General features: G+C 35.2%; 1 protein-coding gene across 2 annotated transcripts in view; it reads right to left on the bottom strand.

Annotated features, from left to right (window-relative positions):
- Nucleotides 1-26,069, bottom strand: part of EEA1 (early endosome antigen 1) — a 124,702-nt gene that overhangs the window by 3,844 nt on the left and 94,789 nt on the right. For both annotated transcript variants that reach the window (XM_046012277.1, XM_046012278.1), the window contains 10 exons: nt 24,176-24,506; nt 22,649-22,750; nt 19,718-19,912; nt 11,450-11,632; nt 5,659-5,844; nt 4,267-4,398; nt 2,817-3,002; nt 1,582-1,820; nt 1,195-1,315; nt 491-589 (listed from right to left, as the gene is read on the bottom strand). In XM_046012277.1, coding sequence (XP_045868233.1) covers nt 491-589; nt 1,195-1,315; nt 1,582-1,820; nt 2,817-3,002; nt 4,267-4,398; nt 5,659-5,844; nt 11,450-11,632; nt 19,718-19,912; nt 22,649-22,750; nt 24,176-24,506 — 1,774 coding nt within the window. The remainder of the gene's footprint in view (nt 1-490; nt 590-1,194; nt 1,316-1,581; nt 1,821-2,816; nt 3,003-4,266; nt 4,399-5,658; nt 5,845-11,449; nt 11,633-19,717; nt 19,913-22,648; nt 22,751-24,175; nt 24,507-26,069) is intronic.

Below are 26,069 nucleotides of genomic sequence, written 5' to 3'. Positions count from 1 at the left end.
ATTTATCATGGAATTCTCAAAAGAACCTTAAGAGGCATCTAAAAAGTAATAATAAAGCATCTCATCCTACCAGGTGAAAACCATTCCTATTTGCCAAGTGTTTTAGGCATAATTTCATCAATAAGAACATAAACCTGAAACATAACATGGTATTATAAAAAAAAAAGTTTTTTTAATCTCTGCTTTTTCTTTAAAAGAACCCAATGATGACTAAAACATATGAGTTTAATCCTGGCCCACTGGTTCAGAACATGATTATTCCAGAGAGTAACTCAATAGAAAGGCAATGACTAAATTTAAAACTAAAATTGAAACACATATGCTGATCAGAAAGTATACTGCATAAAATTCAATGATTCTATATAGCTGTAAAGTTAATCAACAAATAATGTTTTAATCTGTCAAATGCAAGATTATGCTGATGGTTAAAATATTAATTGATACTGAGAAATAAATTCAGAACCATAGCAATATGAATAAAATAATTTACCCGTCTCACTGTTACTGAAAAGCCTTTCCCACAGGCCATACAGTTTTGTACTTCGTTGTCTTCAGCCCATTTCCTATTTAACGCTTGTGTGTGTTTGATCTATTAAAACAAACAAACAAACAAAAAATAAGTGCCTGTACATGTAACATTCAACATTTTGAAGAATGATGCATAATTTCTAATTTGGTGCCCAAGTTTTATAAAATTTTGACTTATAGGCACCATGGTTTAAAATATCCAAAATACTTTGGTCATTTTCCATCATCAAAAGTTGCTAAATTCTTAAGTCTGAATGACAAAAATAAATAAAGTAAATCAAATTTTAGTCCTCAAAGGCACTAGTAATTTCTAATCCTTAGTCATTTCCCATCCATTCTAACCTTAATGATCAATCCTTTCTGGGCACCAAGCCCATCACTTCTTTATCAAATAGTGACTCAACTATTCCTTGATGTTTCTGAATTTTCCCAGTACTGACAATTCATGAATGACAAGGATTTCTCACTAATCCCAGGGTTCTCTCAGACAAATTCTTTATCCCTTTTATTTAACTACCCATAACACATACAATACTGTGACACAGAAAGTAACCATTCAAAAGTATTTACTAAATATCGGAGATTTCTTTTAAAGACTGAAAATGTGCTTTTCCCTAAGAGTTAATTCTAGATTGAAAAACAGCCTCACGTTTCCAGATGACTTACTTGAAGGGACTGATTTTCTCTGCCCAGCTCTTGCACTGCTGCAGTGGTATTATCCAGCTTTCTTTGCAATTCTAGGACTTTGGTTTGAAGCTTTTCTATTTCACCTTCTCCTTTAAGGCATCTAGAATAGATTGCAAAGAGATCATTAAATTTTTTTAATGATAAAGATCCTTCTAGAACATACATAATAAACTACTTCAGTCACTTCAAATATAATACATGAATTTCAACTATCTGATTGTTTTAAGGGTTAGTTTTTAAATGGCTACATAAATACCTACAGGACCCATGCATTTTTCTCAAGACTTGTATTTTTTAAAATGTGGAAAAAGACCATCTTTTGTCACTTAGAATAGAAATAAACTAATTTGACTAGACATCAATCACCTTTCTAGTAGTGCTCTCCTTTCATCCTGATTATTCTGAACTGTGGCTTCTAATACTGCAATTTCACCCCGTAAGTCGTCCGTCTGTTTCTCGAGCTCACTGACTCTCCGTTGACTGGACTGCCACTCCTTCTTTACAGTGCCTAAGTTTTCATTTAATGCTGTAATCTGCATGGTAAGTTTAGCTTCATTTTCTTCATGCTTCTTCATTCCTATTTCTTTTTCTTTTATTTCAGAATGCTGAAAAAGGAAGAACAGTGAGAAAAAACCTATTACAAAAGTAAAGCAAAATAAATTTAATACGCTATTGAATTTAAAATATTGGCAACATAAATAGTATTACTTCTTCAGGAAAGAAGGCAGGAGAATGTATTTCATTTTACACTAATAAAACTAATTCCAAAAACATCTGTGTAATCTGAACTGGCTCAAGGCCATTATGCTGAAATGATGGTCAGCAAGCTTCTTCTAACACCAATGAACATAAAGCAATTTGAGATATTTTCCTTTTCTCACTAGCGCAGAGGAAGAACACATAGTTAAGGATAGCAAAGGGCCCTGGATGCAAAGCTGGCATTATCCATCTCAAATTCCTCATGCATCTTTTTGTCTATCAACCTGCCAAAAACTGAACAAACAAAACAAAAACAAAAACAAAAACAAAAACAAAACAAACAAAAAAATATAAACCCTTCAGATCACTGTGTGAACTTGAAATTGCAAACCTTCAACTAAAACATTCAGCATTCAAGTTATGTGGGGATATCTGGACTTAATTCAATAGAGGAAAGCCAGATGCTTCCCATTTTGGCATGCACAATTTAGGGAAGGAAAAGTAGACTTTGGTCATCAAAATTCCAAACTGAAGTTTCCGTTTTCCCTTATCAACATTCACTTGGACTAAACAAATGAGTTTACATCATTAGCAATCCATGCCATTTACCTCAACCTACACAACTGTGGATTTGTTTGTTTTTCTGGCACTGAAAGGTTTTCATTTTTTTAAATTAAGTTTTATTGAATTTTTATTTATATAAACCAAAATATAATTACAGACTAAAATATTTCCAAATACATGCCAGCTCTTTAAATAAATCAGATCTCTTTTCTCAATCAAAAATTAAAATGCTAGGTAAGAGTATTTAAATCCTAACTTCTAAGTAGAAAAATCCTCTGTTATTGGATTGACTTACAAAATCAATCTCAAAACACACTCCCCACCATAAAATTACTGACCAGTTTAGCTTCCTTCTCAGTAAATTCTTTCTTCAGTTCCTCTTCTTCCTTTTTCACCTGTTCTTTTAGCATTTGCTGGTTTCTCTTCTCCTGCTCAAGGGTTGCCTTTAAGGAATCTACTTTCCCTTGAAGCTCTAATTTCTGCTGAATCAAAAGCTGCTTGGCATCCTTAAGATTTGTTACCTCCTTTTGAAAAAGGCCAAAAATAAATCATCCTTTATGGTAAATATTTCCAAATGTAGCTGAAATTTAGACAAGTTATCATAACAATACATACAAAATGAGTTTTAACCTCTCCTCTTAGGAGATCCTTAAAGTTCACTATTTTAAACAATTTGTTTAAAAGATGAAAGATTATTTACTTCCTGCTCAATAACCATTTAGATTCAAGTAATAACTTTACATGCATATTTTGATTCAATTATGGGAAAACTTCTACCCCCTATTTTCCCTTTCTTCACTTAGCCAGCATTCATTGTTCACCGCTTAGGCATCACACACTGTGTTAGTTTTTAAGAAGACATATACAGATGAATTATATACATTACCTGCTTTACAGAAGTCACAGTATATAAGAACATAATGATATAAAGAGACAATTAATTATAAACCAAAATGGTAAGTATATTGGTAGACATAAAAGGTAGTGAGGGCACTCAAGAGAGAATTTAACCTTTCTCTAAGAAATTTAATAACTTTTTACAAAGCAAATTATAAACAATTGGTTTTTTCAACTGGCACCCTGTTATTCTTATGACAGGAAAAATGTTCAGAGCAGATTATTAAAAATTTTATGAAAGAAAAATAATTGAGAAAACACAATCCCATAAAAATCTTAATTTTAGAATCTACTTTTTAGCTTACTATCTATAAATATAATTTTCTAAATCAATAGCTCTCCTTTCTTATTTTTTGAAGTAGGCTCCATGCCCAGCACGGAACCCAAAGTGGGGCCCAAACCCATGACCCTGAGGTCAAGACCTAAGCTGACACCGAGAGTGGGATGCTTAACCAACTGAGCCACCCAGGTGGCCGCCCCCCACCAACTTTTTAAAAAATTTATTTATTTAATTAGGCTCTACACCCAGTGTGGAACCCAACACAGGGTTTGAATTCACAACCCTGAGATCAAGACCTGAACTGAAATCAAGAGTAGGACACTTAACCAACTAAGCCACCCAGCTACCCCTAAATCAATAGGTCTCTTGATTATCATCTCAACAAATCTAAACTTTTAGAGTTACTTTGCTTTATTCAGTAAGCCGAAAACATAAGTAACATAGTTTCAATATATGTATATAGATACTATGCAACACAACAGTGAGAACATTTGTCAAAATGAGGAAACAACACGTCTGGCACATAGCAGGTTTCCAATAATGTATGTATTTTTTAATTTAAATGACAATAATACAGTACAGAGGGAAGAACAATGATTATTTTAACATACCTTTATGCTTTCTTGCTTGTGGGACTTGAGTTCTTCACTCAATTTTACAATTTCTTTTTCCTGTCTACACTTAATTTCCTCTATCTCTGCCAATTTAGATTTTTCATTTACTAGTTCTTTCTCTTTCAGTGACTGTAGAAAAATAATTTGTTAAAAAGTAATTTTAAAATACTTAACTGAAAATCAATGTAATAAAATAACTATAACTATTTATGACACTGTCTCTGCCCCTTTCTACCTAAGTTAATTTGAGCAAACTACTTACCTTCACTTGCCTCTGTGTCATTATTTATACAATGTGAACAACAGTAAGATCTTTATAAGCATTAAATAGTTACTGTTAATACCATAAAATGAATAGTGTCTGGCCAAAGTAAGAACACTATAAAATTTTGCCAAAACTACCATTCTTTAATGCTGTTATTATTACTAGTATTAACAGAAATATCTTTATTTAAGGTACCTAGGTAGTGATATTACATATTATCTAATTTAATATTTATACTAAATAGCTCTTTTTAATCCTCATTTGATAATAAAGGAACAAAGGTTCAGATAAGTTAAATAAGCTATTAGCGGTGCAGTCAAAACTGTAACAAAGTCTGACTGATCCAAAGCCTTTGCAACTAAAGGCCTATATGCTATAGTTGTCTCAAAATTTTCTAAACTTGAGGCACAAATCATGAATACCATGTCAGCTTCAAACTCCCACCCCAACAAAAATATCCCCCAATTTTTTAAATTAAAGAGACTTTCAAGAATTGCACAATTAAGATATACCAATGAACTTTTGGAATTGTAAACTTCAGAAGAATAACCTATCAGCTGATAGAAATAATGTGATTTCAACTATGAAGCCAGAAATAAAATGCTTCCTAGAATCCAAATTTCTCTTTCATATAGTACTTTAACTGACTTTTAAATACATTGCTCATATAATAGAAGGCTTTCAACTCTATAATGTAGCACCATTTATGTAAAATATACTCTTTCTTCCCTTAGAAAAACCTGGCTCTGAATTCTAAGAATTATAAGCTAAGAATTACTTCTAGACCTTTTTCTCTCATTCACACACTAAAAAATGTTATATGAGATAGTTGTGGAGCTATAACACCTGTTTTTAAATAACCAGAGGTCTATGGTGTGAAAAAGATTTGTAAAACTAAAACGAGCAAAAAGAAAAATGAGTAGAAATGATAAAGGAGCTATTAAGAAGTACTTCATAGCATCAAAAATTCAATTATCACAAGTATTGTATCAGAAACTAGAAGTCCATCCAAGGAGAGCTGCTGATGATAAAGGTGATGCCTGTATCAGGTAAGAGATTTGACTAGATGATTTCTAAAGCCATTGTAACTCTCAGATTCTAGATTTAGTCAGAAAATGAAATACCTTTTCTTTCTGGACATCTTGTAGTGTTTTACACTGCTCCTTCAACTGCTGTTCTTTCTTTGCTGATTCCTGCTCCAATGTAGCCTTGGCAGTTTTGAGTTCTTGAATCAATTTATTTTGGTTTCCAATTTGATTTCTGTTTGAAATCAAGTCCTCCTGTGCTAGAGAAAGCTTCTCTTCTACAGACTTATAAAAACAATTTCCCCAAATTATTATATGTCTTTTTTGATTTTAGCAAATTTCAACAGAAACAACAGTTAGCATAAGCACAGTAGAAAGCAATGTATTATAAAAAGATAGCTTGTTATGCCTTTCAGTAAGATCGGGTAAGAAAGAAAGAACACTAGACAACTCTCTTAAGTCTCTTGCCTATGGAGAACAGTTTAGTGTAAAATATTTAATAAAACTGAAGCAATTCCAAAACCTTTAGAAATCGTCTGTATTACTGGCTTAAGTGGTATTAAGGAATATTATACAAGAAGGGATCGTATTAAACACACTCAGAATATATATATATATATTTATGTGTATTTATATTTATGTGTGTGTGTATATATATATAATTAGAAGATATGGGGAGACATGAAAAAAAGCAATTTAAAAAGAGATGTAGTTAAATGCTACATTATATATATATATGTCTTACAGGACCTACAATGTCCCATGACATGCCGAAATTTTAGTAAACAGAAAGGGTTTTTGTCATGGAGTGAAAAAAAACTATATTTCACATCTGCTAACCTGATCAAGTGAATCAAAAGAATAAACTCTACCAGACATCTGGGGCTCTACTTCTGACAAGGATATTAGCCCAGCCTCTTAACTTCCCATCTACGTGGTAGAAGTAGTGTTGTTGGTCAACACTGCCCATAGTTACTGACTGTTCTAAAGACCACATATTTTGTGAAGACAAAGCTAGTGAAAAGGGCAAACTTCTGGACCTATTAGGTTTCATTTTGGGGTAGATATGGCAACAGGTAGGTAATGGAAAATGGCAGGAATCTTGACACTCTCAGTTGCAACTACAAAATATCAGCAGAGAAGAAAAGGAACTCTAAGATGCTCTCCTACCATCTGGAAGAAGTTCATCTTTCTTATTCTGGAGATACAGTTCCTTTGAACAGGAGGCAGAAGATATAATCTAGCAAAGATCCCTGCACACAAGGCTAAGCTATAGTAAGCATTCAATGAAAACTTTTTAAATGAAGACCTTATTTAAGGAAGTTCTCAACCTTCCTGAAAGAGAAAGTTTATTCCTTATAAATAAATTCAATTCAGAAGTCTTTCTGATATAAATGAAATTTTGATTTCCAATGGCTTCTAGTGAACACTAAAAACTCTAAGGCTCCTTTTTCAAAAATCTTAAAGTCATGAGTCCTTCACTAACCAAGCAGCTGACCATTAATTGAGTGTACTCCTAAGGTAGACAGGGAGGTAAAAGATAGTGCTTAACTTAAAGAAGCTGACTCTGTAGCCTGAAAAGCAGAACCAGTATGTAAAATGGAAGCTCTATGTGCTAGGAGAACATTTGCCATGCATCAAATGAACAGAAAAACAATGAACTCCACCTAGAATGTGTTTACAGAAGGCCCCATGGTACATGTGGGAACTGGCATAAGCATCACAAAGGGATTTCAAGTAAAAATAACAAAATTTGACAAAGCCTAGCCCATACAGTTTATAGCAATTGTCAGCTAACAGAGGTCCTGATCTAACCCTAAAGAACCGAGGCTCGCTAGAGCCTGTAGTTAACAATCTCTACCCAAAAGAATTCCAAAGTGCCATGGTATAAATAACATCCAATAAAATGTAAAATTCCCAAAAACCCAGTGACTAAATGTTTAAAATCAAGCTCAAAATTTTCACTATTCTTTTCAGAAGATGCTGAGACATGTTGCTCTGACTTGTCTCTGAATATTCATCTCTGCCATTCAGTGATAATACTGCCATGCTTTTATCTTTCTTGTTGAAGGCCACGTTATTTTCATCTGTTCAGCATCTCTTCCCTTAGAGAACTCCCCCTCCCACTGAATGGTTTTGTGGGCCTATCATTAAGCCACTTACTCCCACAAATCCCTGAGTAGATCAACTACCAACCTTGACCCTGAATACCACAATCACGTTACAGTAGTGTAGCTGAAAAGGAATTTCTGCAGTGTTCTGTGGTAGCTACTGTTCTTGTCTGCCCAACAATTTTTCCTTTCTTCTTTCAAAATAAAACTTAAAAATTTTATTACTTCTTCTTGATCCCTGATTAAATGACATAAGGAATGGTATAGGCTAAAGGTTTATATGTAATTCTAAACTTATTATCCTAGAATTTTTGCTTCACTTGGGATACAAAATTTAAATTAAATTCCACTTCTACCTTCCTTCAACAGTAAAGACTAGCACACAGCATAGCTAATTAATTTGAAATATCCAGTCAACAAACATAAGTATTTCACAAACAATCCAGCAGATGGGGCTAAAGGCATAGATCAGGCAGCCTGTCTTCCATTCTACCGGAGTCTTGAAGTACACAATCAACCCACAGATGGCACCCTTGACTCAGGTAGGTGTCATGTTACAAAGTTCTCAACCTCTCCCTTCTCACTTCTATGCAATAAAATCATATAACATTCCTTAAGCAAAAAAAAAATAATAAATAAATAAATAATGGCTAATAACCATCTCTTATTCTGGTCCATAAGTATCTTTTGAAGTTCTCTAGGAATTGTTTTTTAACTTCCTAAGTAATTCAGATACTTTGGGAAGCATGATAATAGAATTAAGCAATATTCTATTTTATATTTAAAAATCCTAGTGAAATAATGATAAAAGAGTAAAGGGCTATGAATCAGAAGAACTGAGATTTAATCATGGGTCTGTTATTGGGCAGCTCTAGGGCTGTCACAAACCACACCAGGCCTCAGTCTCATCTGCAAAATGATGCTTTGGAGTAGAGGAGCTATCCATGCCTCTTAACAGTTGAAAAACTCCTCAGCAGCCTTATCCCTATGCCATTCTCTTCTTGTCCAAACATTTAAATTTTTCTTTCAACATATAAAATTATTAGTAGCTGATGTAATTTTCAAGCATAATGAAAATTTTAGCTTAGTTAAAGAATATTGACCTAAGAGATCTAAGTCCTGTCACCATGTCATGCTTTTGGGTAAATAATATATCTGTCTGAAAAAAAAAACAAAAACAGTGTGATTTCTATAGGACTTATGCAATGAATCCTTAAGCTTCATCTCCTTGATCAGCTCAACATCCTTCTAATTCATCCACATTCTCATCCATACTGTTACTGCCCAGGCTACCATCATGTGTACCTGCATTCTGCCAAGTTTCCTCTCCACTCTCCACACTCAGCCCTGATGCTCCAAAATCCATTCCTTATCCTCCACCAGTCACTGGCCTAACCTACAGATCCGAGCATAGCTTTTCTGTCGTCCCTACTGCCTTTAGGATAAAGTTCAAACTCTTCCACAGACCTTCCCTGACTTTCAATAATGTTACAAAGAAAAAAATACCAATAATATAAAGCTACTTAGAGAGTACAGTAAGTTAAGACTTTCTAAACATCAGATGGTATTTTTTTCTTGTAACAATTCAGCACTAGGAAAATTCTTTGACCCAAGTTTCCTATTTCTTTGTCAAATCATTAATTACCACTGGTTCCTTCAGTTTCCTTGTGGCCTGCCTATATTCAGCCATCTGGTTTCACCCAGTCTCCCTCATTCATCTTTTCTGCTCCATCCTCTTGAACTTTAAGCCCAGTCTAATCAATTAATACCTTGATTAATGGAATTTATGGAGAAAGGGAGATAGCCTCTTAATTAATCTCCCTACCTAATTTATCCAGAACCAATCCAAGCTGTCTATAAACCTCTTTCAGGTTAAGTTGTCCAAAGTACTATTTTCTTCATTTTATTCCTTTGCTTGTACTCTGCATTTCCACCCCCCCTCCCAAATATAAAATCCAATCACCCTTGCTAGGCATCTAAGATACTTCATGATTTGATCCCAATCTTTTTTAACTTAACCTCCAAACAGACAACAGCATGCTAGCCTCCTGGCTCTGCTCATTTCCACTGCAGCACCTTTTCTCAAATGTGCCAGAGTTAAATAACCTTTCTTAGGACTCTCTATATATTCAAATACTATATAACCTTGAGCACCTGTTCAAATTTTACCTCCTTCTTAAAGCCTTCCCTATAACAGCTTATGGTAACTTATAGACAACTATATTTATACATATTATATATAAAATCCTGTGATTGTCAACAAAATTTTTCAATAATGTATTTTAAATTAAACAAAAAAACCAAGCAGGAGAAAAACCATAGTATTTCACCATGACATAAAGGGAAAGAAAGAGAAAGACCACTAGGCTGGATCATCTGGGAGATGTTCCATTTACCTTAGAGAACTCATAACTTAATTCTACATAAAAATTATCCTTTTCCCACCTCCTTCATTTTGATAAACACGATACTTCAATCAAACAGTACTGTCAAGAACAAGGTTTCCATATATGTTTAGGTTATTAAATTTACTTTGAGCTAAAATCTCCTAATTTTAATCATTAGACATTCTGGTAGTCTTGGAAAGTTCACCAATATATAAAGTTAAAGTCAATACTGCCTGACAACCCAACAGTAAAATTGCTTGCATTTTCAAAAATCCTTAGATTTTCCTAATAAAGTCCTTTTATTTATGTTTTTAAATTAATTAACATATAATATACTATTGGTATATCCTTAGATTTTTCTAATAGAGTCCCTTTTTAAAATATTTTTTAAATTAAATTTATTAACATATAATATACTATTGGTTTCAGAGGTACAGGTCTGTGATTCATCAGTCTTATATGATACCTAGTGCTCATTAAATCACATGCCCTTCTTGATGTCCATCATTCAGTTACCCCATCCCCTTCTCCCCTTCAGCAACTCTTGGTTTGTTTCCTATGATTAAGTCTCTTATGGTGTGTCTCCCACTCTGGTTTCATCTTATTTTATTTTTTCCTCTCTTCCCCTATGACTGTTTTGTCTCTCCAATTCTATATATCAGTGAGATCATACAGTAACTGGCTCTCCCTGTTTGGCTTATTTCACTTAGCATAATACCCTCTAGTTTCATCCACGTGTTGTAAATGTCAAGATTTCATTTTCTGATGGCTGAGTAGTATTTCATTGTATATATATACCACATCTTCTTTATCCATTCATCTGTTGATGGACATCTGGGCTCTTTCCATAGTTTGGCTATTGTGGACATTGCTGCTATACACACTGGGGTGCAGGTGCCCCTTCAAATCACATTTGTATCTTTGGGGTAAATACCCAGTAGTGCAATTGCTGGGTCATGGGGTAGCTCTATTTTCAACTTTTTGAGGAACCTCCATGCTGTTTTCCAGAGTGGCTGCACCACTTGAATTCCCACCAACAGTATAAGAGGGTTCCCTTTCTCCACACCCTCACCAACCATCAAACAGCAGTCCTTCTTAAAAATTACCTTTTTACATAAAGACAGCAAAGTCTTTAGATAAGCTTAAAATATAGCAGTTCACATATTTCCAAATTATTTTACTGTTACAGATGTTATTTTTAAATTGCCTATATTTACATATATATGTTGTAATAACATAAAACAATTTAATTTTTTAAAAAATAATAATTTAATAGAAAACAATCATGATATTCCATAAATACTAACATTCCCTTGCCATCTGGACTCAATCAGTCATTTAATGAATGTCTATAAACAACTTACTCCATTTTTGTAATATATTTTACTATACCTTAAGATCTTGCCTGGTGGCAAGAAGCTCAGATTCCTTCCCATAAAAATCAGACTGAAGCTGTTTTAGATTTTCCTGACTTTTTTCATAGGTGTTTTGTAACACTGACATTTTCTCTTTCTCTACTGCAAGTTCCCGGGCTGCTTGTGTTGACTGCTGCTGTAGTTTACTCTCAAGCTCTGTCTGGAACATAAAATAGTCATTTAGAACAGTTGCATATAGAAAACCAGTTACAAATACAAAATGAAATCTACACAACTAAGAATATTCCCAAGAACAAGTTTAGTAGTATTTATGCCTGAAAATTCTTCTTTAATAAAGAGTAACTCACTTACCTTATAGTTACAAACTTAAAGATGTACAAAATACAAAATCCAGCAAGTCCCAATTTAAAAACCAAAAAATGAAAAAGCATTAAATACAGGAAAAAAGCATTTCACTGGGAAGTATCGGTATCTCAGGAGACAGAGTAACAGCCACATTCTGACAGAAGATGCAGTGCTAGACATAATTTAAGGCTGAACTAATGGAAATTTCTACATGAAAGAAATAAGAAAGTCCTTATTGTATTAAAGTACATAATATGTACTTGAAATTCCATAATAACATGGGAAATTTCTACAGGTCATCTTTATTAACAGCAAGGCAGAAAAAGGAAATCTTGCAAAGGTTTGCCTCCTCCTAACTCTAAACTTGTCTTTAGTCTTTAAGAAGATTCAGGAGATATGTACAAATTATGACATAATTAAGATGTATGTGTGTACAGTATGAAAATAAGCACTTGGCTTTTAAAATAAATACACAACTTCAATGCAACTTCTGTTGAAATACCCAGTGACCCCTTGCTCCAAAACCCAACATTCGTGTCCTTGTGCACATCTTACTTAAGTTCCCCCAGTACTTGAAATAGCTGATATATTCCCTCCCAGAAACATTTTTCAGCCTGGTTTCCAGGGCACCTCATATATTAGGTTCTCCACCTATCTCATTAGTCATTCCTTCTTTAAATCTTTTACTAGCTCCCCCAACCTCCCACCCCCGCCCCTTCAAAACCCTCAGGTTGTCTTTCAGAGTCCAGGTGGTGGGTAATAGGGAGGGCACGTATTGCATGGAGCACTGGGTGTTGTGCAAAAACAATGAATACTGTTACGCTGAAAAAAATAAATAAATAAATTAGAAAAAAAAATCTTTTACTAGCTCTTCTTCTTTTGTTTGATCTCTCAATATTCTAGGACCCCAGGATTCTGTCCTATCCTCCTTTTATTCTATAAACAGTCTCTTTCTAGAAGATCTCAACTACACTCATGGCTTTAAATATCATTTATTTACAGCTGACTCCTGAACTATGTCTCTAGCCCCAACCTCTCTGCCTGAACTCGGGGCTCATTATGATCAAGTACTTCCCTGACATCTCTACTTCGATGACTGACAAACATCTACCTCAAGCAGAACTCTGGATTCCTGACAGTGCTCATCAAAAAGCTGCTACTTTCCCCCCATAAAAATGATCATCTATCCACCTGCACAAGCCACAAACATAGAATTACTCTTGATTCCTCTTTCTATCGTCTCTCATCATCTAATCTATCAGCAAGTCCTGATGACTCAGCTTCCAAAATATATTCCCAACCATCCACTCCTTAAACTTTAGTTCATGCTATCACCATGTACTTCCTGGACTACTGCCAACAGTTTTTCACTGCCTTCTCTGCTTGCTCCTTTATCTCCTCATAATCAGATTGCACCAGTCTCTGCTCAAAATTCCCCAACTGATTCTTTTTTTTTAATTATTTTTTTAATATTTTATTTATTTATTTGACAAGACAGAGATCACAAGTAGGCAGAAAGGCAGGCAGAGAGAGAGAGAGAGGAGGAAGCAGGCTCCCCGCGGAGCAGAGAGCCCAATGCGGGACTCGATCCCAGGACCCTGAGATCATAACCTGAGCCGAAGGCAGAGGCTTAACCACTGAGCCACCCAGGCACCCTCCCCAACTGATTCTATCCTTAGAACAAAGCGTTCTCTACTGTCTTATAATCTGTATATTTGCATGTATATTCTTTGGCCCCTGTCTACTTCTCTGAGCTCATTTCACATTCTTCTTCTTCTCTCCCGCTATACTTAATCTATGTTGGTCTTCGGTTTTTGTTGGTTTTTTTTTTTTAAGATTTTATTTATTTATTTGATAGACTGAGATTGCAACTAGTCAGAGAGGCAGGCAGGGAGAGAGAGGAAGCAGGCTCCCTGCTGAGCAGAGAGCCCGATGTGGGGCTCGATCCCAGGACCCTGGGATCATGACCTGAGCTGAAGGCAGAGGCTTTAACCCACTGAGCCACCCAGGCGCCCCGGTCTTCGGTTTTTGGAAAATACCAAGCTAGCTCTTTAAGGTCTTCATACTAGTTGTCTCCCTGGACCTTTGTACAGATAGCTCTTGACTTTCATGTATCAACTCAAATCTCTTCAGAGAAGTTTCTTTGATCGCCCAGCCTTTAGTAGGACTCTGTCCTATCACTGGCTTGTTAAATTTCTTCCCCAAGAAAGTGTAAGCTCCATGAGAACAGGTTCCTTGTCTGTTCGTGGCTATATCTCCAACACCCAAAATTGTGCCACGGCATAAAACAGGTGTCTAGTAATACTTCTTAAATGAATGAATGACAAACAGATTGGAGGTGGAAAAGCCTGGGATGACTATTAATAAGCTACTGTAATAGTCTGAATAGGAGAACAAAATAGCCTGGACTAAGACCGTGGCCCTAGGAAATGAGAAAAGGGGATGCATTCAAGAGAGCCAGGAGGCAGACTGACAGGAAGGAGGTCGTGCTAATACCTATGGAGGAAATGGGGTTTGACCTCCCTATATGTCATCTCATAACATCCCATCTCATCTCCTTTTCATTTCCTCTAGTTTAGATTCTTCATGATGAAGAATTCCTGGATATCTTTTTTCACCTTGAAGACTATACTGGTCTTACATATTTTCTTTTATAGAATACTACTTCTTTGCTTTAACATTCCCCCTCCAAAATCTAGTTTTCTTTCTCTTTAATCACCTTCATGGCTCTCAACTAAGCCCTCTGCAAAGTCTCAGTAATGACCATAAAGGCCTTTGGGCTCATATTTGGGCCTTCACTATCTTTACTCTGACAGACTGATTGATTCATTCCTTTATAACAGTTATTGGCTGGCTTACTTGTCAAAAGACACAGTTCTCCAACTCTGAGGAACTCAAATATAGTAGTGGGGAATTAAAAAAAAAAAAAGGATCAATGCAACAGTTTGATAATTGCTTTGATAGAAGTAAACCCAAACGTCCAAAGGAGAATACAGGAGGGTCAGTCATTTACAATTCACCCTTCACAAACTGACCAGTTCTTGCTCTAAAATGGGTCTGATCCATTCCTCCCTTCTTAAAAATCTTTACTACTCCAATATTAAAATTTTAAAGTGGAAACAATGATACAGTATCTACTGTAATCTGACTTTATCCAGTTCTGTTGCCTTATCCCTCCCCTCACTTCTCCATTAACCATACACTCCAACAGCTAATGTTCTGTAACAACATTTTCTAAGTCTTGGAAACATTGCTAATATTGCTTTAGTTCCCTGAAATGTCTAATTAACTTTTTTAAACTTTCAAAATTATAATCATCTCCAAAAGCCCAATTAAAATGCTAACTCTCTAGAAAGCCAGTCAAAATTTCCATTAAGTTCTATTTTTTCACATTTCTGTTTAAGTTCTTATTTCATTCTCCCTTATACATTTTTTTTCTTTATATATCTACATCCTCATTAAATTATAAGCTCCTTGAGAGTTGGGGGCCCTATCCTGTTCATTCCATATTCCCACAAAAGATTTCAAATAAAGTTGGTGCAGGGGCCATTGACTTACTTGCAAGATCCTACTTGCAGGATCCTTGATCAGCGGCTCCCAAACAAATCATATACATCCAAAATGTGTGTGTGTGTGTGTGTGTGTGTGTGTGTGTGTGTGTGTAAGTGCATACACATATCTATATCCATTTAAAAATTATGTTTGTTTTTCCTGTTTCATTGTGGGTCAGTGACTGTCACAGACCATCACTGAAGAGTTGACCATGCACATCGACACACTTAGATCATAGTTTGCTATACTTCCATATAATAGCCAACAAGTATTTTGCTTCTATATTGCACTGGGCACAGTACTGCATATTTTAAATCCATTTTCTCAATCTTTACAATGACTCTACAACTCCATTTTATTTAGCTCAGAAAGATGACTCCCCATGACCATAAATTAATGTGTATCACATGAAATTTAAATTCAGATCTGCCTAACTCCAAAATTTATCCTGCTTTCCATGTTACAGTGCTCCTCAACAAAACCAAATTATACTTGCCTTTCAATGATTCTCTAGTTACTCTAAATTCAAAATCTAATTTACAGGGTACCTGGGAAGCTTAGTCGGTTAAGCGTCTGCCTTTGGCTCAGGTTATTATCCCAAGGTCCCGGGATCAAGCCCCGCATCAGGCTCTCTACTTAGTGGAGAGTGTGCTTCTGCCTCTGCCCCTCCCCTCCACTCAGGTTCTCTCCCTGGCTCTCACTCTCTCTCTCAAATAAATAAAATATTTTTTAAAAAATGTAATTTATAGCAACTGGTTATCCACCAAAACTCCCCAAAATGCTATCCTTCCCAGGTTTAAAAAGTGTGCTCCTTATTTTAGCATCCATATACTAATATAAATTAAGTATAGCCATTTCTGAATGTTTGTGCCTCCCTCAAAAATCCATGTTGAAGCCTAAATCCACAACGTGATGGTATTTGGAGGTGGGACCTTTAGGAGGCCATTAGGTCATGGGGGTACAGCCCTCATGAATTAGTAATTAGGGATTAGTATCCATAGAAGAAGAAACACAAGAGACGTAATCTCTCTCTCAGCCATATGAAGATACAGCAAAAAGGCATCTGTCTAGGGGCACCTGGGTGGCTCAGTGGGTTAAGTCTCTGCCTTCAGCTCAGGTCATGATCTCAGGGCCCTGGGATGGACCCCCACATCGGGCTCTCTGCTCAGCAGGGAAACCTGCTTTCCCCTCTCTCTCTCTGCCTACTGCTCTGCCTACTTGTGATCTCTCTCTCCGTGCCAAATAAATAAATAAATAAAATCTTTTTTAAAAAAAGGAATTATATTTAAAAAAAAAAAAGAAAGGAAATAGATCCTTACCAGACACCGAATATGCCAGTGTCTTTTTTTTTTTTTTGTCTTTATATTGGACTTCCCAGCCTATAGAACTGCGAGAAATAAAGTTACTGTTTAAGCCACCAAGTCTATGGTATTTTTGTTATAGCAATCCAAACTAAGACAACTACCAATAAAAACATTTCCTTTAAAATCTCATAATTCTTTTAAGATCTCATAATTCTTTTTTTTTTTAAGATCTCATAATTCTTAAGGTGTCTCTAATAAATTCATGCAAAGTATGGTCAATATACATTAATCATAAATCTAAAATAAATCCTATTATAACTAATAATTTAATTAAGAAGAAAATGTGCTAAAATAGTTGGGCTTTATTTTTTTTAATTTATGAAACTATTATGCTATAAAAATGAAGATCTGGGGAATACCTGTATATGAGGACAATAAATTTGGGGGAAAATAATTACCTCAAGATATCAAAGCATACAACAAAATATGTATTGTGATAATTACATCCTGCCTTATGATTATATATAACACCAAAAATGCAAATTTATCTACTCTTGCGTTAATAGAAAATTACTCTTTTGTAAAGTGGCACAGTTATAGTTATACAGTCATATATAGTTATATAGTTATATATAGTTATACAGTTATACAGGTCAACATACAATACCTATTTGCAAGGTTAAATTTTTTTTTTTTTAACATTCTTTTTTTTTTTCCATTTTATTTTTTTCAGTGTAACAGTATTCATTCTTTTTGCACAACACCCAGTGCTCCATGCAAAACGTGCCCTCCCCATTACCCACCACCTGTTCCCCCAACCTCCCACCCCTGACCCTTCAAAACCCTCAGGTTGCCCCAACCTCCCACCCCTGACCCTTCAAAACCCTCAGGTTGTTTTTCAGAGTACATAGTCTCTTATGGTTCGCCTCCCCTCCCCAATGTCCATAGCCCGCTCCCCCTCTCCCAATCCCACCTCCCCCCAGCAACCCCCAGTTTGTTTTGTGAGATTAAGAGTCATTTATGGTTTGTCTCCCTCCCAATCCCATCTTGTTTCATTTACTCTTCTCCTATCCCCCTACCCCCCCATGTTGCTTCTCCATGTCCTCATATCAGGGAGATCATATGATAGTTGTCTTTCTCCGATTGACTTATTTCACTAAGCATGATACGCTCTAGTTCCATCCACGTCGTTAGGAACAACGGCAAAGGCAAGGGAAGCAAGGGCAAAAATGAACTATTGGGATTTCATCAAGATCAAAAGCTTTTGCACAGCAAAGGAAACAGTTAACAAAACCAAAAGACAACTGACAGAATGGGAGAAGATATTTGCAAACGACATATCAGATAAAGGGCTAGTATCCAAAATCTATAAGGAACTTAGCAAACTCAACACCCAAAGAACAAACAATCCAATCAAGAAATGGGCAGAGGACATGAACAGACATTTCTGCAAAGAAGACATCCAGATGGCCAACAGACACATGAAAAAGTGCTCCACGTCACTCGGCATCAGGGAAATACAAATCAAAACCACAATGAGATATCACCTCACACCAGTCAGAATGGCTAAAATTAACAAGTCAGGAAATGACAGATGCTGGCGAGGATGTGGAGAAAGGGGAACCCTCCTCCACTGTTGGTGGGAATGCAAGCTGGTGCAACCACTCTGGAAAACAGCATGGAGGTTCCTCAAAATGTTGAAAATAGAACTACCCTATGACCCAGCAATTGCACTACTGGGTATTTACCCTAAAGATACAAACATAGTGATCCGAAGGGGCACATGTACCCGAATGTTTCTAGCAGCAATGTCTACAATAGCCAGACTATGGAAAGAACCTAGATGTCCATCAACAGATGAATGGATAAAGAAGATGTGGTATATATACACAATGGAATACTATGCAGCCATCAAAAGAAATGAAATCATGCAAGGTTAAATTTTTTTCTCTAGTAATGTGATAACTAACTTTTAATGACATATTTTTTTTAAAGATTTTATTTATTTATTTGACAGAGAGAGATCACAAGTAGGCAGAGAGGCAGGCAGAGAGAGAGGAGGAAGCAGGCTCCCTGCGGAGCAGAGTGTGGGTTCGATCCCAGGACCCTGAGATCATGACCTGAGCCGAAAGCAGCAGCTTAATCCACTGAGCCACCCAGGCGCCCTTTAATGACATATTTTGATTGTTCTACGTAAAAGAGATTTCACTTCTCAGGACATCTGGGTAGCTTGGTCAGTTAAGCACCTGACTCTTAATTCTGGCTCAGGTCATACTCTCAGTGTTGTAAGACAGGGTTATGTGATGGAGTCCACAGCAGGCTCCATGCTCAGTGGGAGTCTGCTTGAGATTCTTTCCCTCTGCCCCTCTCCCGGACACCCCCACCCCACTCTTGCACACACACACACACACACTCTCTCTCTCTCTTTCTCTAGCAAATAAGTAAATCTTTAAAAAAAAGACAGATTTCTCTTCTCTCTTCTCTGTTGACCAAATGACATGCAACAGTAGTGAAAGTTCTTTTGTTCAAATATTAAGTACAATCCATTTGTCAACCTGTACAGACAAGTATTAAAATATATTTAAGAATAAAAATAGATGTTTAATAATAAATTAGAATCATTTAGAAATGAAAACCATTAAGATGTAACTTAGAATATCAAACAATTATAACTGTATGAAACCTACACTCCTGAATTTTTTTAATACATGCCATTTTGTGGTTTTTGTTCTTATCTTCCCTTAATATGGATCATTTATTTTTTAAATCCTTTAAAATTTTCTAATTCCCTAGAAATGTATAAATTATTCCCATAACATTAAGTGTTAATTATATTATTGTATAAAAAGGTAATTTTATGTCTATCAGACGATTAATTTTAAGTAAAGATTATCTAAAAATTAACGTGGTTAGTGAATGGAAATCCAGACTTATATATTTAATTACATAATTAAAATATTTAGAGAAATTACTTAGAAGAATTTTGAGCATATAAATTTTTGTTTGTTGCAACTCATATGTGTTATCACATTAACTGCAAAGATTTTCTTCCCATAAAAAGTAAAAAAATACCATATTACTACCTTCTGTGAAATAGCAATTTTAACTTCTCCTTGGAGTGCATCAATTTGCTTTTTCTTCTGTTCAGTCAATTGCTTTAGCTCATTTATGTTCCCCTGAAGTTGCTGTTCTTCTTTTTCCTTTTGTTTTAAAGTATTCTGGGCCTGTACAACTTGCCCCTGCATTGAATTGAGTTCCACTTTCAACTGATGAGAAGTCTAAAAGAAAATAAAATCTGTTTAGCATTTATCATTCAAGCAAGACACATTTACTGGGTACCTTCTACATGCCAGGCACAATTCTAGGTAGAAAGTACTAAGTCTGGTGGCCACAGGTGATAAGTAGTAAACAAAAAAATAAAAAATTTAAAAAATAATAAAAATAAAAACAAAAATCCCTGTCATCAAAAAGAGTTCATAACTGATGCTATTCACTATTAGGTAATTGCTGGATTAATCTTAAATATTTGTTTAATCTTACCTTCCTTTCTATCTTATAAGTATGTGTTTGGATAGAGCTTGTAAATGAGCTAGACTAGTATTACCTTGTATCACAGAAAATAGGAATATTAATATCAATCTTTGGACTGCTGGAATGTCTACTGTCTTTCAAGAATAGTCTCAAAATGCTAACTTAGCCCATTGTCCATGGTTAATCAGAAAGAATAGCTCCATATTTATTCTGATAAAACTAAAATCATTTTTGGCAAATATGTTTAGTATCTGTCTGATGACATTAAACTATCCTATGCAATAGTTTCCTCACTTAGAGATCTAGGGTATGTTGTGCTACTACCATGTTTTTATAATCTACTAGGATATATTTCTGTTCAAGATATAGAAGTCACACTGAGGTTCTTCTGTGGCCAACGTGAACTACAATGATCTCCCGTCCTTCCAGCCAAAGTCATGTTTTCATGTTTTATGCATATTTCATTATGAACCTAACTTGAGCATTTTACCATATTCAAAGTTACTTCTGAAAAGTTTCACCACTACATATGGTTGCTTCAGCTTATCTCCAACTTTTATGCAAAACAGGAGTCAGGCAGTATAACAATGATGATGATGATAATATGATAACCAATGATAAAGTGATAGCTAACATCTGAGCATTTGTTTTATTCTGTTGTAATGGTTCCAAGCACTATGAAATATATTAACCCAATTTTCTCCTAACATAATCCTACAGCTTAGATTCTCTTATTAGCCCCATTTTACTGCTGAAGAAATGGGAGCATGGAGAGATTAAGTAATCTGCCTAAAACAAGACAAGACAGCATATCTAGCCAATAGTACAGTCAGGACATAAATCTGGACAGTGGATTCAGAGCTTGAGCACTAAGCCTTTATAATTTTGCCACTTAATGACTGGCATCTAAAACACAAGTGGTCTCCTTTCAAGCAACAACCAGACCACAACCACATTAAGGACTTCTCAGGACTAGATTTTGCTGCTTTATCAAATCAGATCTCTATAGAGAAACTACATGGACTGCTAGAGGTAGGTCTTCAGAGAATAACAACTATATATTATACCCATTTATTTACTCATTTGCTTGTTTATTTTAGATGGAGAGCAATAAAAGCATTAACCACAGAAAATCTGTTGTTATACAACATTAATATACCATTAAATATAAATGTCCATGAAATAAAGAGCTGTTAAAATATTATTTTTTTCACTTTTTTTAAATTTCTTTTCAGCGTTAACAGTATTCATTGTTTTTGCACCACACCCAGTGCTCCATGCAATACGTGCCCTCCCTATTACCCACCACCTAGTTCCCCAACCTCCCACTCCCTGCCCCTTCAAAACCCTCAGGTTGTTTTTCAGAGTCCATAGTCTCTCATGGTTCATCTCCCCTTCCAATTTCCCTCAACTCCCTTCTCCTCTCCATCTCCCCATGTCCTCCATGTTCTTTGTTATGCTCCACAAATAAGTGAAACCATATGATACTTGACTCTCTCTGCTTGACTTATTTCACTCCACATAATCTCTTCCAGTCCCGTCCATGTTGCTACAAAAGTGGGGTATTCATCCTTTCTGATGGAGGCATAATACTCCATCGTGTATATGGACCACATCTTCCTCATCCATTCGTCCGTTGAAGAAAATCTTGGTTCTTTCCACAGTTTGGCGACCGTGGCCATTGCTGCTATAAACATTGGGGTACAGATGGCTCTTCTTTTCACTACATCTGTATCTTTGGGGTAAATACCCAGCAGTGCAATTGCAGGGTCACAGGGAAGCTCTATTTTTAATTTCTTGAGGAATCTCCCCACTGTTCTCCAAAGTGGCTGCACCAACTTGCATTCCCACGAACAGTGTAAGAGGGTTCCCCTTTCTCCACATCCTCTCCAACCCATGTTGTTTCCTGTCTTGCTAATTTTGGCCATTCTAACTGGTGTAAGGTGATATCTCAATGTGGTTTTAATTTGAATCTCCCTGATGGCTAATGATGATGAGCATTTTTTCAGGTGTCTGATAGCCATTTGTATGTCTTCATTGGAGAAGTGTCTATTCATACCTTCTGCCCATTTTTTGATTATCTGTTTTGTGTGTGTTGAGTTTGAGGAGTTCTTTATAGATCCTGGATATCAACCTTTTGTCTGTACTGTCATAAAATATTATTTCTATGGAAAGCCTATCAAGGTATTTTTCTCAATCGTAATAATGTTCCTTAATCTAAATTATCTAGTTACAACTCTACAGTAAGTTAGCTCAATTAACTTTATTAATTGTAATCCTTTATTTTGGGTCTTTTATTATAAACTAGCTTAAATTTTTTTAGCAGCAGGTAGAACATAAACGACAATTTTAAACTATTTTTTTTGTGATCCATTGCATTTCAGAGACATAAACCTCCTTTGACTTAAGTGTCAGTGTGAAATTTTGAAAATATAGACCTTATTATTATTCACATATTTTACATTACAGAAAAAAAATCTTACCTGCTTCTCTTTTTCGAGTGATTTTTTCAGTTCACTCTGTTCCTTAAGTGAATTCTCCATCTGTACTTGAAGCTGATGCTTTAATTCTTTGCAAGTTTTTTCCTAAAAAATATCAAAACTACATTATACAGAAGATATCTGTAGTAAGTTTAAGAAGTTTGATTTATATACTTAGTAAGATCCACACATAGAAATACACTAGAATCATTGATGGATTAGCATGGGATAGAATCATCCATCTGAGTTATAAAACAGCCAAATATTAGAGCAATAAAGGTAGACAGATGGAAAAAGGTTAAAAGCTTCTATCATCAACCAGCAGGAGAACACTTTGAAAACCACATTTTTAGGTCACACAATTAATTAAAATTAATTAACTTGTCATGTCATTTTAAAAGTAGAATAACAAAAGAGGTGCCTGGCTGGTTCAGTCCTGATCTCAGGGTCCTGAGTTTGAGTCCCATGTTGGGCTTGGAGCTACTTTTTAAAAAAAAAGATCGTAAAAGCAGAATGACAATCTTCTTGACAACTCAAGAAAATGGAAAAAAAGAAATTTTTGTAAAAGAATGTATTAAAACAATAAAGAATAATCACATATTAAATATATGATTTATATTACATATGTATTTATATATGCCATATATAAATATATTAAAATTCATATAAATAAAGAATAATCACAACTTAAGAGGGAAGATGTACAGATAGGAGATGTTTTCTCCAAACAGAAAGGAACATAAAAGTAATATACAAATATATATTTTTTGTGCTACTGAACATTTTCACTGACCTTCATATTGCTACATGCTATAACATGTAACATGCTGTTACTCTGTTATTCTGGGTTAAAATATGAGCAGGGGAAAGGGCAGAGGGAGAGAAACTCAAGCAGACTCCACAATGAGCCGGACATGGGCCTTGATTCCAGGACCCTGAGATCATGACCTGAGCCAAAATCAGGAATCAGATGTTTAACCAACTAAGTCACCCAGGCATCCTATGGGTTAAAATATTTCTGAGAATACATTCCCCATTTAGCATTTCCTGAAACTGTGTGACTTTTATTTCATATAGTTTAGATATGTTTTATGGTAACTCTAAGACATGACATTATCTAGAGTTTTAGAACATTCAGAACATTTAGAACAACTTGGAAAGTTTATAGTACCAGAATTAAAAGTCATCAAGATTCTTTGATTTTTTTTTTCCAGGCAAGAGAATAATGCTTGAACCAGCAGTTACATTCTCTATGAAAATGTCTCTGAGGACAAACAGGCAGCACTCTCTCCCAAACCCAACATCATACCAACAATAGACAAAAACTGTATATTCAACTAAGTTTCCTGGGCCTCTGGAAATTTTACACACAAACACCAATATCTTTTTCTCAGGTTAAGAAATCCCAATTCCTTTTCTCATAAGAATTATTTGAAATCATTTAAATGTAGGATAAAAGTCAACAGGGGTTAAGCAGAAAAACCAGTACATTTTAGATAAAAATTACTTCTACCTAAGTGAACAACTAACCAAATCTAATATAGCAGCTTTTCCTTTCTGATTTTCCTTTTCAAATTCACTTTTGGAGTTCTTCAAAGAATCAGAAACTTTTGATAGATTCTCTTTTGTTGCAGAAAGCTCTGTCATTAGAGTTTCTTTTTCCATCTTCACTTTTTGTAGTTCTGCTGCTGCTGTTTGAATTTTGTTATTTAATTCCTTGTGCTGCATCTTTGTATCCTGACTTAAATTTTCAATTTCTTGTTTAAGGATTTTTTTTTCTTCCTCTTGCTTGGTAAGCGTTTGCTTAATATTTTCAAGGGCTTCAGATTTTTTCTGAAGATCCAACTTCGTACTGGACACTCTAAATATTTAAGAAACAAATTTTTTAATTAATGCATAATTTACAATCCCTAATTTAGCATTATAAATTAATAATTATTTTTAATTAATAATTGAGTTTTAAAACTTTCTTGTGTGGCTCAGAAGTAAAAATAATAATTTAATATCATAAAACAATACAACTGAAAACACCTTAAATCTGATCTGATCATTGGACAGATAAAGATGATTTTCTTTAAGTCAAATCCAGTCTCATCTATTGCAATGGATGTCCCCCAAAACTGTACATATATCTGATCCTCAAGTCTACAACACCCAGAAAAGGTTTTCCATGTACCTTAAAGAACGTATTCATTGTGTTAGCCCCCATGCATACAGAGCACTTTGACGCTTACCTTGAAAACATAAAACACATTATGTATTTCCTAGATATTAAACTTTGAAATATGATTAATGTAGGAAAAAATGAAGTAAAAAAGAAATATTTCACTTCAAACAGAAAGAAAGACAAAAGATTTATTTTAATTCTAGACCCTAGCAGTTTATACAAGAGACTTGTTATCATTTGTGCCTTTTCATATAGTTACAGTTCCTATCAAGCAACCCTAAAATTAGGACTTGATATGTATCTCTATGATACTTAACTTTCCCATAAATAATTATTATAAAATCGTAAGATTACATGAAAGAAGGAAAAACAGAAATAAAGTCTTTCATTGTCATGTAAAACTTTAATTTTAAAAAGGGCACTAAAGGAAGTAATAAATAAATCTTCAATCATAGTTGGAAACAACACCTTTTTCTCAGAATTGACAAAACAACCAGAGGTCGGGGGAAGGCAAGGATATAGAAGGTTAAACATTATCTGGAATGAATATATCAAGAAAACAAAGAGTATAGAATAAGAAACCTACTCAATCGTATTGTAACAGAGTTGTCTGGTGACAGATAGTAGCTACCATTGTGGTGAGCATAGCAGAAAATATAGAGGTCTTGATCACTTTGTTGTACAGCTGAAACTAAAGTAACATTGTGTATCAACCATATTCAAACAAACAACCAAACAAAACTATTTTTTAAAACACTATCAACCACCTTCACTAACTAAACTTACAGATAGAACACTTACCAACAGAGAATATACCTATGTGCACATGGAAAAATTAACCAAGAAAAACCATACACTGGGCAATAAATGAGACAGTTTTAAAAGTCCAAATTTTACAGAGCATGTTCTCTGTTCACAATGGAATTAAATTAAAAGTTAGTAACAACTATTTAGAAAAGCTCCAAATATCTGGAAAGTAAACAACATACTTCTAAATACTCCATGTATCGGGCTCCTGGGTGGCTCAGCTGGTCAAGCAACTGCCTTCACCTCGGGTCATGATCCTGGAGTCCTGGGATCAAGTCCCACATCCGGCTCCCTGCCCAGCAGGGAGTCTGCTTCTCCCTCTGACCTCTCCCCTCTCATGCTCTCTCTCTCTCTAATAAATAAAATAAATCTTTAAAATAAATTATAAATAAAGCGGGGCACCTGGGTGGCTCAGTGGGTTAAAGCCTCTGCCTTTGGCTCAGGTCATGG

Source organism: Meles meles, chromosome 7, assembly GCF_922984935.1.
Source record: "Meles meles chromosome 7, mMelMel3.1 paternal haplotype, whole genome shotgun sequence".
Classification (NCBI taxonomy): domain Eukaryota; kingdom Metazoa; phylum Chordata; class Mammalia; order Carnivora; family Mustelidae; genus Meles; species Meles meles.
This window is presented reverse-complemented; position numbering and strand designations above follow the sequence as displayed.